This window comes from Daphnia magna, unplaced genomic scaffold (assembly GCF_020631705.1).
Source record: "Daphnia magna isolate NIES unplaced genomic scaffold, ASM2063170v1.1 Dm_contigs265, whole genome shotgun sequence".
Lineage (NCBI taxonomy): Eukaryota > Metazoa > Arthropoda > Branchiopoda > Diplostraca > Daphniidae > Daphnia > Daphnia magna.
The window spans coordinates 1-14,685 of NW_025533211.1; the positions used below are offsets into that span (position 1 = coordinate 1).

The 14,685-nt window shown below is 42.3% G+C and overlaps 3 protein-coding genes and 2 pseudogenes across 3 annotated transcripts; 3 read left to right on the forward strand and 2 right to left on the reverse strand.

The window, feature by feature from the left end:
- The first annotated feature begins 625 nt into the window (after nucleotides 1–625).
- On the forward strand, nucleotides 626–3,871 carry LOC123468020 (annotated as a pseudogene).
- On the forward strand, nucleotides 3,765–5,811 carry LOC123468019 (annotated as a pseudogene).
- LOC116920234 (gastrula zinc finger protein XlCGF57.1) lies at nucleotides 5,765–8,012 on the reverse strand. The gene is made up of 5 exons (XM_032926385.2): nucleotides 7,653–8,012; nucleotides 6,869–7,591; nucleotides 6,658–6,807; nucleotides 6,423–6,593; nucleotides 5,765–6,355 (listed from the first exon to the last, which is right to left on the reverse strand). Exons 2-5 carry the CDS (start codon nucleotides 7,265–7,267, stop codon nucleotides 5,891–5,893), a joined length of 1,185 nt encoding a protein of 394 aa, XP_032782276.2. The 5' UTR covers nucleotides 7,268–7,591; nucleotides 7,653–8,012; the 3' UTR covers nucleotides 5,765–5,890.
- Nucleotides 8,013–8,846: 834 nt separating this feature from the next.
- Nucleotides 8,847–11,266, forward strand: LOC116920334. Its single transcript, XM_045167703.1, has 4 exons — nucleotides 8,847–8,865; nucleotides 10,380–10,502; nucleotides 10,556–11,093; nucleotides 11,160–11,266. Exons 3-4 carry the CDS (start codon nucleotides 10,615–10,617, stop codon nucleotides 11,218–11,220), a joined length of 540 nt encoding a protein of 179 aa, XP_045023638.1. The 5' UTR covers nucleotides 8,847–8,865; nucleotides 10,380–10,502; nucleotides 10,556–10,614; the 3' UTR covers nucleotides 11,221–11,266.
- Nucleotides 11,267–11,283: 17 nt separating this feature from the next.
- LOC123468018 (protein fem-1 homolog C-like) lies at nucleotides 11,284–13,263 on the reverse strand. Its single transcript, XM_045167701.1, has one exon. It carries the CDS (start codon nucleotides 13,070–13,072, stop codon nucleotides 11,345–11,347), a length of 1,728 nt encoding a protein of 575 aa, XP_045023636.1. The 5' UTR covers nucleotides 13,073–13,263; the 3' UTR covers nucleotides 11,284–11,344.
- Between the last annotated feature and the right edge of the window lie 1,422 nt (nucleotides 13,264–14,685).

A 14,685-nucleotide genomic window follows, 5' to 3' on the forward strand; every position in this document is an offset into this window, starting at 1 on the left:
AAAAACAAAAACAAACAAAACCATCCTGTCCCTGAAATGTTGTCATTTAAAAATTTAAATCGTGCAGTTCCTTGTTACAATTTTTCTTTAAAAATGGGGGGGTCCGGAACTTAACGGAACAAGAACACACAAAAGCGTTTTCACGGGGCCAACCAGCCGCTGTTTCTCTACAGAAACAAACCGTCTCTATCCATCCCCGTTAGAATAATGAAAAAAAAAAAAAAAAGGCGACTGATTATCGCCGCACACACACAAACAGTGAACAGGTTGATTGCCCTATCTGGGAATAGAAACATAAGGAACCGTCACCCATTTTTGTTTGCGTGTCGTTGCAATGAATTTCTATTTGATTATAGTAGCGGGAATGCGTAGAATTCTCTCTTGCACTCGCATGGCAATCTCAACGCACGTCATGTCGTTCAAAACGAGGTGTCAACTGCCATGCATTCAACGAAGAGGGGGAATCAACTGTTATGTTATGCACATTGGCTTTTGGTGGTGTGTGGTGTTTAGAACGTCCCGTGAAAGTCTTTGGAACAAACCAACCAAAAGGAGATGAGAGAGAGAGACAAATGATTCATTTCTTTCTTTCTTTGACGTGTGTTGTGTGATGTATTTGTGTTATGTTCGGCTGACTTGGTGCTGTTTGGATGGACACAGTACTTGAGCAAGCAGAATCGACTGTTACGCCAGGCCACCGAATCGCGTCTGAGACTGTGCGAGCAGCTGGAAGCCTCGGTCGCCGAGTGCGAACGGGCCAAACTTCGTCTCCGTCATCAGATCGAAGCCGAACGACAGCGACATATTACGTAAATATTTGTCATTTCTATTTTCTATTTCTCTATAGGATTTGAAGGGCTATTTTTATATTGGAAGGTAGGCCAATTCAATTAGCCTTTATATATAACTCAATGTTTGATACTCATAAGTGATGTCTTCATTCTTCAAAGAAAAACCAAAGGCCATCATTCCCGTTTGTTTGTCTGTTTCTTTTGCAGACTAGAAAAATTGAGTGTCAGAATCCGTTACGGTTGGCAACTCATCGAGGCTTGATGTCACTGAGCTCTCACCAACTCCCACGCACACACCGAACACAAAAACAAATTCGAAGAGAATAACAATAGTAATAACCCCTGTAGCGACAGAAGTTGTGCAGTACGACACATCCGTTCATGTAAAGAAAGACAAACGAAAATCCCGTTCAGAAAAGTTCACCGTTTTTCAATCGCACGAATCCCGTAGACATGCAACCCTGGGAATTATTATTGTACCCTATTCATCATGGCTTCTCCTCCGCTGTCAAAGTAGAAAGAGAAGGGCGCAGTTTAGGTCTGACCCTTTCTTTGAAATTCCTTTCGACGGATTTGATGGGAATGGGTTTTTTTCAAAACGAAAGGAACACGCAAAAGGTTAAATAACCGGTTAACAGCCAATGACCTTCGTAACGACGTCGAGATGAACATTACGGCCAGCCATTTACAAACAAAACATTTGAATTATCTTTTATTTATTTTTTTTCTTGTTACCTTTTCTTTTTTTAATAGTCCAGTTGTTGTGATCCATTTATTTTGTTTTTATGGGTTTGCTTACATGGTTTCGACTCGCCAAGGTCGCATTCTTTCTTGTTATTTACGTGGATGATAGCCGTTTCACGTTGTCGCTGGACTACGACGAACAGCGTGAAACGCCTAAAAAAAGAGCGGTCGCCGAACTGACCGCATTTCTCTCTCCATTTTTTTTTTATTTTTCCATTTTAAATCTACTTGAACCACAAAAATTAATGTCTGGACTTGTTTTTGTGTGTTCTCTTCGTCGCGAAAAGACTGTGTCAAGATCGTTGTGTTTGCGCCGGTCGAAGGAGGTCGCACCACTTTCACGAAATCATCCCGAGCGTGATGTGTGTCTTATCTACATACGTTCGTTCAGCTATGAAAGAAAAAGAAAAGTCTTGTCGTATCTCACATGCGTGTTTTGTTATGTTCTGATAGCCGCTCTCGTTATAACGTGTCTATACGTGCAAGTTGTGGTTGGATGCGGCCGGTGGACGAGGGATGTGGACGAGTCTGGCGAGCTCGATTTTGGACGACACGACTGCAACTCTGCGTGATTGTTAATAGGTCATTCACAATTTCAGAGGGGAAATGCTCTTTTTCTACGCAGACAGACGGAGAAAAAGATTTGTGGCGACATTTTTTCCAGTTCGTGCCATGCCCGATCGCCTAATTGCGCAGTCGTGCGCATTACGTTCAGCTTCTTTTGTATTTAAGAAAATCACATTAATCAGTTCCTCCCACTTTATTTTTTGTTTGATTTTATGTTACCTATTCATAAAAGTTTTCCTTTTTTTTTCGAAATTGAAAATCAAAATTTTTTTGTTTGGGTTTTGGGTGGGTGGAGGGACACTTTGGTGGCTGGCGGTCATCTCCGCAATTGATTCACAAAAAATAAGAAAGAAAGAAAGGGAAAATCGAATTTCTATTGGCGGCAATTCATTTTCTCCATTTCCTTTTTGTTCTCAATTAGTTTGAAGACGAACATGGAGGCGGCCGAAGAGAGAGGAGACGAATTGCAACGGCTGCTGGACGCGTCAAGGGCGGCTGAATCTCAATCGCGATGCCAACTGCGATTGCTGCAACAGCAGAGACAACAGCAACAACTGCTGCTCATGGAAGAACAAGACGACGACGATGCGGAGGAGTTGCCATCGACGGCCATCGCTTCCGCCTCCGTCCACCAGCAGAATCCGTTCCACTCTCTCCAATGTTCCACCATGACCAACAACAGCCGCAAGGTTCAAATGGAGGACACGATGACCGTCTGCCGGCTGGTGGATGATCTGGCCGAAGTGGGAGGAACGTCTCCATTTGATGGAAACCGACTGGATGGAGGAGAAGAGAAAGCGGATGCAATTGGAGGCGGAAGTCATTGGCTTGCAGCAGGAGAATCAGCGACTCCATCAACAGCAATCCGTCATGGCTAGTAGCGGCCATCTTAGCAGCAGTGCATCCATCGGATGTGATCCGGCTTCGTTGGCTCCGGTCAGCCTGTCGCTCAGCGAAGAGCTTCTCATTTTTCCAGCACGGATTTCAGCTCGGCTCAATGGCGGGACGCGTGGGACAACAGCGGATCCGTTTCGCTCGTCGGCTCCGGCATGATCCGCAAATTGTGCAGCGAAGATGAGGAGCTCTGCTCGGATTCGTCTTCGTCCGGATTCTCGGAAGACAATCAGCGATCGTCTGTCGCCAAAGCCACTCAAACCGATCCGTTGATGATCGATCTCCCAGCGAAAACAATTGCAACGACAACGTCATCCGCCGATTGGGCGGATATCAGGAGTCTCTTCCGTGAAATCTTTGCCGTCATACAACAAAATCTTTAAATATTAACATTTCTGCATTGGAAATTAGGGGTACAGTATCAATAAAAAGTAAATAGCAAAAGCAAAATTGTTGTGTCGAAGAAAGAAAACATTTTAATAGTTTTTTAAATTTATTTTTGTGCCATTTTTTCACATTTGTCCAGTAAATTGTAACGGTCCCAGTTTTCCAACATTCCAGTGCCTTATTTTTTGTTTTTTTCATTTTCACTCCAATTTAGTTTGAAAATCCCCTTCTCTTTTTATTTTCGTGCGCGTGTCTTTTTCAAGGACTTGGAGCCACTGTAACAAGCCCGACCATTCGCCAATTTCTTATTATTTTTATTTTAGATACTAAATGTCCTTGTCTGTCTGCTGTGTTAGCGTACTTATCGTTTTTTTTTTTCTTATAACATTTTCAAGTGATTGTGTGTGTAACGGAACCTCTCTATTCATTACACAGAGTATTGTACTGACGGGAAAACCTTTGGAAAAGAAAAAAGCGCTTTCCCATTCTTTAGTTTATTTAAGGACGTAAGGTCCACGTTTTAAACAGCAGCCGTAGCGTTTTTTACATGTCTGTTGTCAGCTGCCATCACCTTTGGACTTAATGAGATTAGATTAGACTTTCTCTGCAGTCAAAAGAAGAAAATCTGAATCCAATTAGTTAACTTCCTGTAGCCAATAATCGAAGATGAATGGCAACAAGCAGCAAGTGAGGGTGTGTGTGACGGATGGTAATTCCCTATTTGGCCATTCATGCTGAGAGTACCACGTCCTAACTTAATTCATCCATTTATGGTGATTCTTTTGCAGCTACGACATGGTTCATTTTGGACACGCCAATTCATTACGACAGGCCAAGGCCATGGGTGATTACTTGGTTGTTGGCGTCCATAATGATGAGGAGATTACCAAACATAAAGGACCTCCTGTTTTCACTGAAGAGGAAAGGTATGTCAAGGCATCTTCCATATTTAAGCACTGTTTACCATTATCTCTCATGGCTCTCAGATACAAGATGGTTAGAGGAATCAAGTGGGTTGATGAGGTCATTGAAGGAGCACCATATGTCACCACACTGGAGACTCTTGATAAGTATGACTGTCAATTCTGCGTTCACGGCGATGATATCACGACGACGGCAGACGGTGTGGATACGTATCACATAGTGAAAGCAGCCGGACGTTACAAGTATTTGAAATTTCATTTATTGCCTTTCAGTTTTGCCGCTCGACTGCATTTGAAAAGTTTTTTTTTTTTTTTCATTTGTTCTCGTTTGTTCATAGGGAATGTCAGCGAACCCAGGGCGTTTCGACGACAGACCTAGTTGGCCGCATGTTGCTAATGACGCGAGGGCATCAGCAACGAGGTGACAGCGAGTACAAAGTCGAACGTTCTCGCACCGAATCAATGAGCGAAGATTCGGCGGCTAGGTCGCCATGGACGGGTGTGTCCCAATTCCTTCCAACCACCCAAAAAATCATTCAGTTTAGTGAGGGTAAAGAGCCTAAAGTAAGTTTAATGGAATTCATTTTTTTTTACAAATCAAAAGTGTAAAAAAAAATTGATTCTATTTTCAGCCAGGTGATAAAATCGTTTACGTGGCCGGCGCTTTCGATCTGTTCCACGTCGGACATCTTGATTTCCTAGAAAAGGCCAGAGCTCAGGGTGACTACCTGATTGTTGGCTTGCACACCGACCCAGTTGTCAACCAGTATAAAGGAGCCAATTACCCCATTATGAACCTCCATGAAAGAGTCCTTTCCGTCTTAGCCTGTCGGGTAATTTCAACAAAACTCCCATTGTTCTTTTTGTTTTTTAAAGTTACAAAAAAATTATTCTTTACCGGAAATGTGTGACACGAATAGTACGTTTCGGAAGTAGTCATTGGCGCACCTTATTCGGTGTCGAAGGACATGATGGACCATTTCAAGGTGGACCTTGTTGTTCATGGCGCCACACCAGTCGCTACCGACGTCGACGGCGAAGATGGTGACCCTTACGAGGAACCCAAACGGCGCAACAAGTTTATGGTGATCGATTCGGGCAGTACGATGACGACCGAGTTGCTCGTTCAACGCATCATCTCCAATCGATTGTCGTTCGTCGAACGCAATAAGAAGAAAGAGGCCAAAGAGGCGAATCTGTGGAAAGCCATGACTACTGATGACCAAGAGAAGTGACGGTTTGTGTCGATCCAGCGAGCTTAGAAAGAAAAGAATGTGTTGCCTCTTGTCCCGCCGTTCTTGAATTTTCCATTTTAAAAACATAACGCAGTCATCACAATCAACATATACCCACCTGACTTTAGAGGCCAATTTATCTCAAAACTTATTCCCCAAACTTTGTTCTTAGAATTCATTTCGATTTTGATTAGTCAGCAACTTCAGTTTAATAACACTGAAATTATTCAAGTAGCCTAGTAAATGTAATACAACTTATTTCAATGTAAACAAATTAGATATTTTTTAAAAACTATAGTTCTGATAACAGCCAAAAGAAAACAAATGAAAAATTGCAATCAACGTTAAGCTAATCCTTGTCGTCAAATTGACCCATGAGGATGGACTTTAAATAGCCCGGCGTGGATGATTGTTCGTCTGGATGAATGGTTGCATAATCCAGACCGTCAGAGGTGGTCCCTATCCCAGCTGAATATGGATTAAGCATGGAAGCACTTGCAGACGGATCGTTGCTGAAATCTCCGCCAACCACGAGACACGATTGAGTCAAATGTTCTTGAATGGCTTGACTCAGGGCGTCGTTCAATCTCGGCTGTGCCATTTGTAGCGTGTGAATTTGTTCCACCTCTTCGGCCGGCTGCTGCTGCTCTTCTTGTTGCTGCTGTTCCTCAATGAATTGGCCGATCTCAGCCACGGCTGCATCCAGCGATATTTTCTCGACAGCTTTGCGGTGCGTCTTACGGTGAGCGTAAAAATTGGCTGCGACTCGGAAGGCTTTGCCGCAAGTGTCACAGACGTAAGGCTTCTCTCCCGTCTATTTCATTGCAAATCATTTCAAAGGGGGATTAAAACAACAACAGTTTTTGAAAGAGTCAACTCACGTGAATCGACAAATGAACTTTCAAGTCTCGTAAGACTTTGAAAGATTTGCTGCAGTGTGGACAAACGTGCTGGCGGGAAGTCGCGTGAACGTGTTGCCTGTGGCTACTCCTTGCCGAACTGGAAGTAAAGGTTTTATTGCATTGTTTGCAAGGGTACGGTTTCTCCCCCGTCTAATTGATGTCAATTTCATAAGTCGGGTTGAGATAAATGAAAAGAGATTTACGCGTAATTTACGTGTCGGCGGGTGTGCGACGCCATGCTGGACCGTGACGTGAAAGACATGAAACATATTCCACAGCTAAATTGCTTGACACCATTGTGCGAATTGAGGTGAAACTGGAGAGCTTGTTTGGTCTTGACACCTTTGCCGCAAAGATCGCAAACCTGGAGGAAAATATACGTAATTAAAACTTAATGACGACAGGCAAGACACGCAGTGATTTACGTAAGGTTTGGAATCCGAATGGGTGGTTTGAACATGCGTGGTTAGATTGCCCTTGGCAGAGAAGCGTTTCCCGCAGATTTCGCAGGTGAAGGCTAACCGGTCGGATTCGGGTAAATGTGAACGGGACATGTGAGACTTGAGATGCGAGGCCAACTTGTACTGTTTTCCGCATTCGCCGCAAACGTGAGGTCTGTTGTCGGAATGAGCCACTTTATGAGCCAAAAGTTTGGAACGGTCCTGAAAGACTTTGTCGCAAGACGGGCATTTGTACTCTGACAGATGGGCGGTGCGGTGTCTTTTGTAAGTATGGCTAGACTTGATGACTTTACCGCACAGCTGACACGGGTACAATGGGCTGGCTTGGTGTTCTTGTGCGTAGTGTTTGGCAACTTGTTTCATGGTCCCTTTAATTATCTCATCACACAGCTGACAAGGCCACGTTTTTGGTTGTTTCCACTTCCAAACAGGAAGGAAAATATGCCTCTGTCGTCACCTTTGTCTATACATTTTTTCAACTGATCAATTTCTTCTGATTTGAGCACTCTGCCTATCTTTTGCTCCAGGTATTCTAGCGTAAAACGGGATCTCTTATCTGGAATTGTCGACAGGCCATTCTCCTGAGATGAATCCTTCTCTCCTGTCATGTTATTTTGTATTGTTTCATCAGCAAGTAGGTGTGGTCTTTCATTTGCTTGTTCAGTAGCCTCTTTGATGTAATTTTGTCTAGGGAATAAAAAGAAACTATGAGTTAACATTTTCTCAGTTTATTGTACTGCAACCTCACCGATCTTTGGCAACTGACTGAGCTTCTGTGCAGGACCTAACAAATTTTTGCCAATCAAGGATCTGCTGTGTGCACTGTTTACAAATAAAATTAGGGGTATTGAATTTCAACTTAATTCCTATGTTTTTCTGGATATAACTGAGAGGAATAACATCTGCAACAGCAGATAAATCGATACACGTCTCGTTGGACCGGCAGCAGAGCCGGCACTCAGACAGCTGTCCGGGGAAATTATTACTTAGATGATGGAGGCTCTGTTCTTCTGAGCTCATTATGCTATTCAAATAGACATTTTAATAAAAATAAGGGAACAAACAAAAACAAAAAATCGAGGAATTGATTTTAACGAGTCAAACGCATAAAAACCCACAACTTAAATTGTAAACAAAACGCCATCTGTTGATGGAATCTTTATACCCTTTCAGATTCGCATCCAGCTTCCGGCAAGAATGTATACGTGTAATACGAGACCATGCTTGAAAATGACATTTTCCTTTTTCCTTTTGGAAACGATGAAGTTGTGTATTGAATCCAAATGTTGTCAAAATAAGTCTATTCCTGTTATTATGCATTGCATAAAGAAATGCAGTCCCATCTCAACATTCACCAGTCTCAAGGGATATGTTTTGTGGGATTAGACAAAATTTTGCATAATTCATACAGCTTGTTTTTTTGTTTCTTGTTTTTTCCTTTTGTTTTTTTTTCATTAAGTTGGTATCCCATCAGAAAGAGGAAGGGTAAGAAACAGAAGAAAAAAAAGACAGGCAAGACTTTAGAAAAGCAAAGGTGGGGGTAGAAACTAGAAGCAAAATGTTTGTATAATATTCGTCGGGTAATGAGTTTGCATGTCCAACGTACTGCAAATAGGTTCAAGGACAGTGATTTTCAGGTCGTTTCAAAGGGAGAGGCAGGGGGAAGGAAAACCAAAAGCAAGAAAAATATGCAAATACATGAATAGAAAATAATGTGAAACCAGTGAAACGATTAAAACTAACTTTATGCTCGGTTCCACGAATTTCCCTGTCTTTTTTATTTCTGATTACATAAACAATTAAAAACTATTCATTTAAGAGATAATCATTATATTTATTCATCCCTTTTAGTATTTAGCTGGCTTTTGCATTTTTAGTCGTTGTCGAGTCGGCAGGAGACATTGCATCACCAGAGGTCGAGGTCGTCGAATGGGTTGTCGGATTGCGTGTCAGACGTAGAGGTAACTATGAATCCATCCAACGAAATTATTATCGACGGAAATTATAATCACTATTTTCAACGTTTGTTACTTGGATCTGCTGACGTCACCGAAGTTCTTTCGTTGAATAATGTCCACCGTATATTATCGATGGCCACTGCGTCTTCGACATTCGTACCACAATAGGCGTAGAAAACAAACTGGACGAGTCGATTTTGATTGTGAAAAGATTTCTCAAAGAAGAGCATGTTAAACTTTGTTACCGAAATTACAGACCCCGGTGACACGTCGTGAAGAGGTGCAACTGAAAGTGTGATCCAATTTCGATTGGTGATGAACGAGTAGTCCGACAGACTTAACAGTTGCTTCTCGTTTCCATTTTCATTCACAAACAACTGCAATTTTCGACATATTGAAACTCTAATTTTACATACTAAAAATATTACTGCATTCGTACCTCTAAGTTAGTGAATTTGGACCATGTTGATCGAAGCCAAAAATCAAATGTAAGCAAGTTGTATTTCTCTTCCTCCGAGAAGGAAAATGTTGGGCTTCGGAAAATGGCCACTCCAAAAGTCGACTTGCGATCAACTCGTAAATACCTGTTGCCGATCGAAGGTTTAAATGGTAGATTATCCACTTCCCACGGTGAGTTGTAATCCTCAATGTTCCAGTGAACGGCCGTTTTCGATTCGTCCTTCCATTCGTTGGGTGATCCATTTTCAAAATCGGTGCTCAGATTTGGCATTTCTTTTGTTCTCTGCTCTGCTAGTCTGTTGATAATATCACAATCTATCAGCTGATTCTGGCACTGCTCACCACCAACGGGCACCGTTAATAACACGAGATGAGCTAATAACAAGAAAGTAAGTTTATTCTCCATTCTTATTTTCGGATGGGTTATTTGAAATTGTCAAACAAAATCTTATGAATGGAATGCGAATTAAGAACAGGTTCCTACTACGTAAACGGCTGACACACAGTAACTGGGTCCGTGCATTAACTCCAGTCGTTCTCGTTGTTGTTATCGCTATTCTCCACGTGTAACTCAGCCCCAATTGCCAACGAAAAAGATAAGTGGAAGGGTGTCGGAATCCTTGTGAAAGAAAAAAGAATCCTTAAAGAAAATCGTGTGTGGCTGATTTCGGTCGGGTATCATAAAACTTAATTGGCTTATAGATATAGGCTATATCAGTTGTAAAATGACATGTGAATAGCGCACGAGATTAGACGAATGAACTCCAATTGAATGTCTCACTGTGGTGGTAACGGTTTAATAATGTCACGTCTAACTGCTCTACCGTTAATTCTTGAAGCGTTTTCAGCCGTCCAAAATTGTGAAGAGAAAATGTAAAACTAGTCTCGCGCTCTCGACCAGTAAAAAAGACCTTTACATTGCGCTTGGAATATATTCTCAGTATTTTGGGTCTATCTGGTCAAGTAGGATCGACTAAAGACGTGGAAGACCTTGGAAACATATGTTATACCGTATGCCCTTCTTCTTCTTCATTTGTTTTTGTCTTTTACTTTCGCAGGATACGTTGATACGACATCCCGCCAAACTGTTCGGTTCCTTTCCAATTGCGACCGTCAACAAGTTCAGTCTGTTGGTGAACGCCACTCTACACAGTTGTCTTTACAATTCCACTCTATAAAAGGTAAATTAAATTCATTTTCAATTAGTGCCAGTACATCAAAATAATAAAAAAAGGGGGGACACCCCTTTCAAACTACGAGAACGACTCAAGTGGTCAAGAATCACAACAACAAATGGAAATGGCGCACATTTCGTTGGGTGTTTTGAATAACATTCCAGTCATCGGTCATCTTAAAGGCGTCATTCAACGTCTGTTCGGTGATGGAGAAGCAGCAGATCAAACGATTTCAGAAGCCAATCGCACGACGGCTGTGCTGTTCGCAGGTGCGGCTGGATTCTATCTGGCCGGTGTTCCTTTGGCCGTCCTGTTGGGCGCAACAGCCGGTGCCGAATGGGATCTAGGGTCAATCATCCCCTCTAATGGAGAAAAGATTCAAGGCGTTTGTAAAATTGTTGAAGATCCAGCCAATTTGAATGCGTGGATAGATGCGACTGTTGATGCGACAGCCGACGGCCTTACGGGCGCTTACGGGGGCAAAATAGTCCAAGCAGCTAAGAAAACAGCAGCTGGCCTTAAGGAGGCGAAGTCCAGTCAGGAGATACAGACCGAAGCGATAGAAACAGCGGACGAATCCTCGCCGACAAAAACTTGGTAACAAATTAAAAATCTTTTGTTCGATTTTATTGTGTAGAAATTATTTGAAAAATCATTTCATAGCGACGTCGTCACGTGCCGTACAAGACTCGAATCGCAATCAGCAGGCACGTCCAAAGTTTAAACTTCATTCCAACAATGTCTGCTCGAATACACTAATAAATGTCGTGTCACGTTCTCTCGCTGCTTATATTACACCAATTTGTATTTCAATCGACAAAAACGAGAGATGATTTTACATGTCAAAATCAAAAGTGTTTGCGATGAACAGTGTAGTCACGCCGAACAAACGATTGCAAACTGCACGGGAGTTGATGCTCGTACGCAACTTGACGATGGCGTATCACCTGGGCGCAAAGGTCGGACAAGGAGAAAGGTAGAACAGTGTTCATCATCGATTCCAGATAGGGATCAAATCGATTAATGTGGGGAGACAATTTAATCCGCTGCTCTTTCAAAATGCTCATCACTGTTTCTCCTTCGGGTGTGGCTTTGTCTAGTCGACCACCAGCATCCACCAATGACTGGAACACGGTCAAGTACAGATCCAGGTAAATGATCCAGCACCAATGATTGGCCAGGCAATGCATCGGAGTCTTGCCGTTCTGATCGAACGTGTTGGGATTGGCTCCGAGTCTGAGGAACAGCTGGATGAGTTTGACCGCGTTCAAACTGATGACCACTCCGTGCGAAACAAAGACCCAAATGGCGTAATGAAGTGGACTCGAATAGCCATCAGGTGCACCGAGACGAATGAATTCGTGTAAGTATTCTTCGAGTTGTCTTTGTTCTTCCTCGTTCAGCCAAGACAACCAAACGGCGATTAACTTGACGAATTTCTTTAAAATGCCGTACTTTTCCAATTTCGGATCGACGATGGACAAGTCCGGTCCTGTTGACAGGTTCTTTAAGATCGTAGAACTCAATTTGACGATGAGCAGGAAATTGGTGTTTGAAAACTTTTCTTTGGCCACGTTGGGTGACGTGCTCGGTTGCATCAAACAATCAAATACGATGATGAAAGTTTGGATGAAAATATCGATACATTTAGGAGACGACGTTTGTTTCAAATCGCTGCACTCTTCCAGAATCAGTAAGCAGATGTTGATCACTTTGGTAAACTGTTTACGAGCTTCGCATTCGTATACGTAATCGAGCAAAAATTTGAGATGAAACGAATTGGGACTGTGACGTTGATTTTGTTTGAAAATTCGTTCGAGAACGAGCAAAGCTTGAATTCGTAGTGGTTCCATGCAAATGGCTTCCCAGTCTTTCAAGAATCTTCGAACTGAACATTCCTCTTCCATCAATTGTTCCAGTTGTTGGACAGTCATCAATTCAACAGCATCTCCGTAAGCATTGCGAGCAATTTCAGAAGAATCACAAGGGATTTTTGGAATGACATCGTCTCTAGTGGAATGGCGCAGAATCATGGCTTCGTGCCAGCAGTGCAATCCTTGACGACAGCCCGTTCTATCTGGTGGGTGTTGAGAATGTAAGAAGATGAAAGCAGATCCTAACAGTTCCAGAGCAACAATCTTCTCCGACCGACTGACTGTGCTTTTAATGACGCAGTTCAACACGAAATCCAACCAACACAAGTAATTAGGCATGATCGTTCCGATCAAATGTTCCATGATGTACATGACGGGCACTTGCTCACAAAGACCGAGACAATGTGCCATTTGAGTCGATGGTTTTCCTTGCCACAAAAACGGAGAACTCGTTTTGCAATTGATTACGTTGATGCTACTCACGATGCATTCCTGTATTTTAGCTAAAAGAAATTCAACCGTTTGATGGTGCCCATTTCGGATGGCTACGTGTAAAGGAGTGTCCCCTTCATCGTTGCATCCAGTGAGACTTGCAATCACTTTGGATAAAGGCCCGTGCTGTTGGATGACGTCGTTCAACAGATCCACCGATCCTTCACTAGCCGCTTGGAAAATTAATTTCTGCACAGTTTGTAAAGCCATTTTTTGATTTCAGGGAGATGAGAATCGACCAAGCATTTCCCAGTTTTGAGACGGAACTAAATGAAGATGGTGCATACGAAAGTAGCGATCCTCTTTTACCGTTAGAAGAGAGACAAAGAAATGAACCGTTTCTTAGGAATCGAGTTGCTTTAGGCTATTGGTCAGTCATCACAACGACGACCGTTATCTTTCCACTTTCTTTTTTTGTGTGATAAGATTTCCCTTGTGGCATTAGCCTAAAAAAAGGCTCCTGTCATGTGGGAAGTTTTGCATATGATCAATTATTCTCAAGTGCTAATAGCGGACAGATGTCAAAACGCACACAGAGAGGGTTGAAATTACATAATCTTAAGTTTGTCTTGTATACCAGCAACGTGCTGCCTTACAAACATCGTTATATAATTCGTGAATACCAAATCAGCTGGAAGCAACGAAATGGAAGAAAACGATCCTTAGGCGAGAACGCACAGCTTGGTAACAAAGTTCACGGCTGGGCATCCATATTCCTGTTTGTTTAAAGAAACAATATCATTGGTCAACATCCCGTGTTTTAAAAAGATTGAATTGCTTCCTTACCCGAATTGCTTTCGTAACCATAGCTCCATCACCTTGATCGATGTCTTTGGTAACATGTTCCCAAGTGGCTTTGTATCGTTGTTTACTTTGTTATAGAATTAACATAATCTCGCAATTTAAAGAAAACAAATTATGTACCATCAATTAGTTTCTGGTTGTATCCACCTGGATTTTGTTCCTTGTTGCATTGGGTGTGTGCCAGTCTAACGATCGGACATCCGTATTGCTGTCCCAAAATTTAGCATTTTCTCATTAGTCCTACACTGGAATAAACGAAATGAATACACGGTACCGCAACGAGCTTCGCTGCATTAGCAGCTGTTGCAACTGTCGATAAGAAATCGCCCTTTTCCTTGTTACCGTCAGTTGTTTCTCTTGTAACTCTCGGCCCTTTCATCTCACCAATCATACGGGGAGCTGCAAAGACCCCCGGGACCGTGCAGATGACTGCAACTACTAGGACCTTAGAAACGATGAACATACATCGCAATTTTAATTATTTAAGAAATGAATTCTTGGAAATTACGAATTACCGTATACATGACGAAATTCGTTTAGAAAACGTATGTAGGAAGATGATCTGGTCGGTAATACGTCTCACTTTTATCGAAGTTGTTCCTTAAATGCCACGGACTAGAAGAAAAAATTTAAGCGGACTTTAAAAACTGTGCAAGATGCTCCACGTAGTTCAAACGTAAGCAATTTTCTTCTTACATGAGCCAATAGTTTATTGGCTTTTCCCGTCGATGTACTACTCGGAAAACCCTTTTACGAATGAGGTTCGTATGCTGCTGTGGAAGGCAACTGCGCAGCGCTTATGTTGTCCACTGTAAATCAAAAATGTTAAAATTGCCTTCTGTTTTTAGTAGAAAAGAGTTAAAAATACCAGTTGATACAACGCATTGGGAATTCAAAAAGGTAAAGCCAAACGTCATATTTCCTGCAATTACATAAACAGTTGACTTTGTGTGACACTCGCCAATCATCCTGTTGACGGATGGGTGGGCGTTTACCTTAAATTAAAGCGGAAGAACATC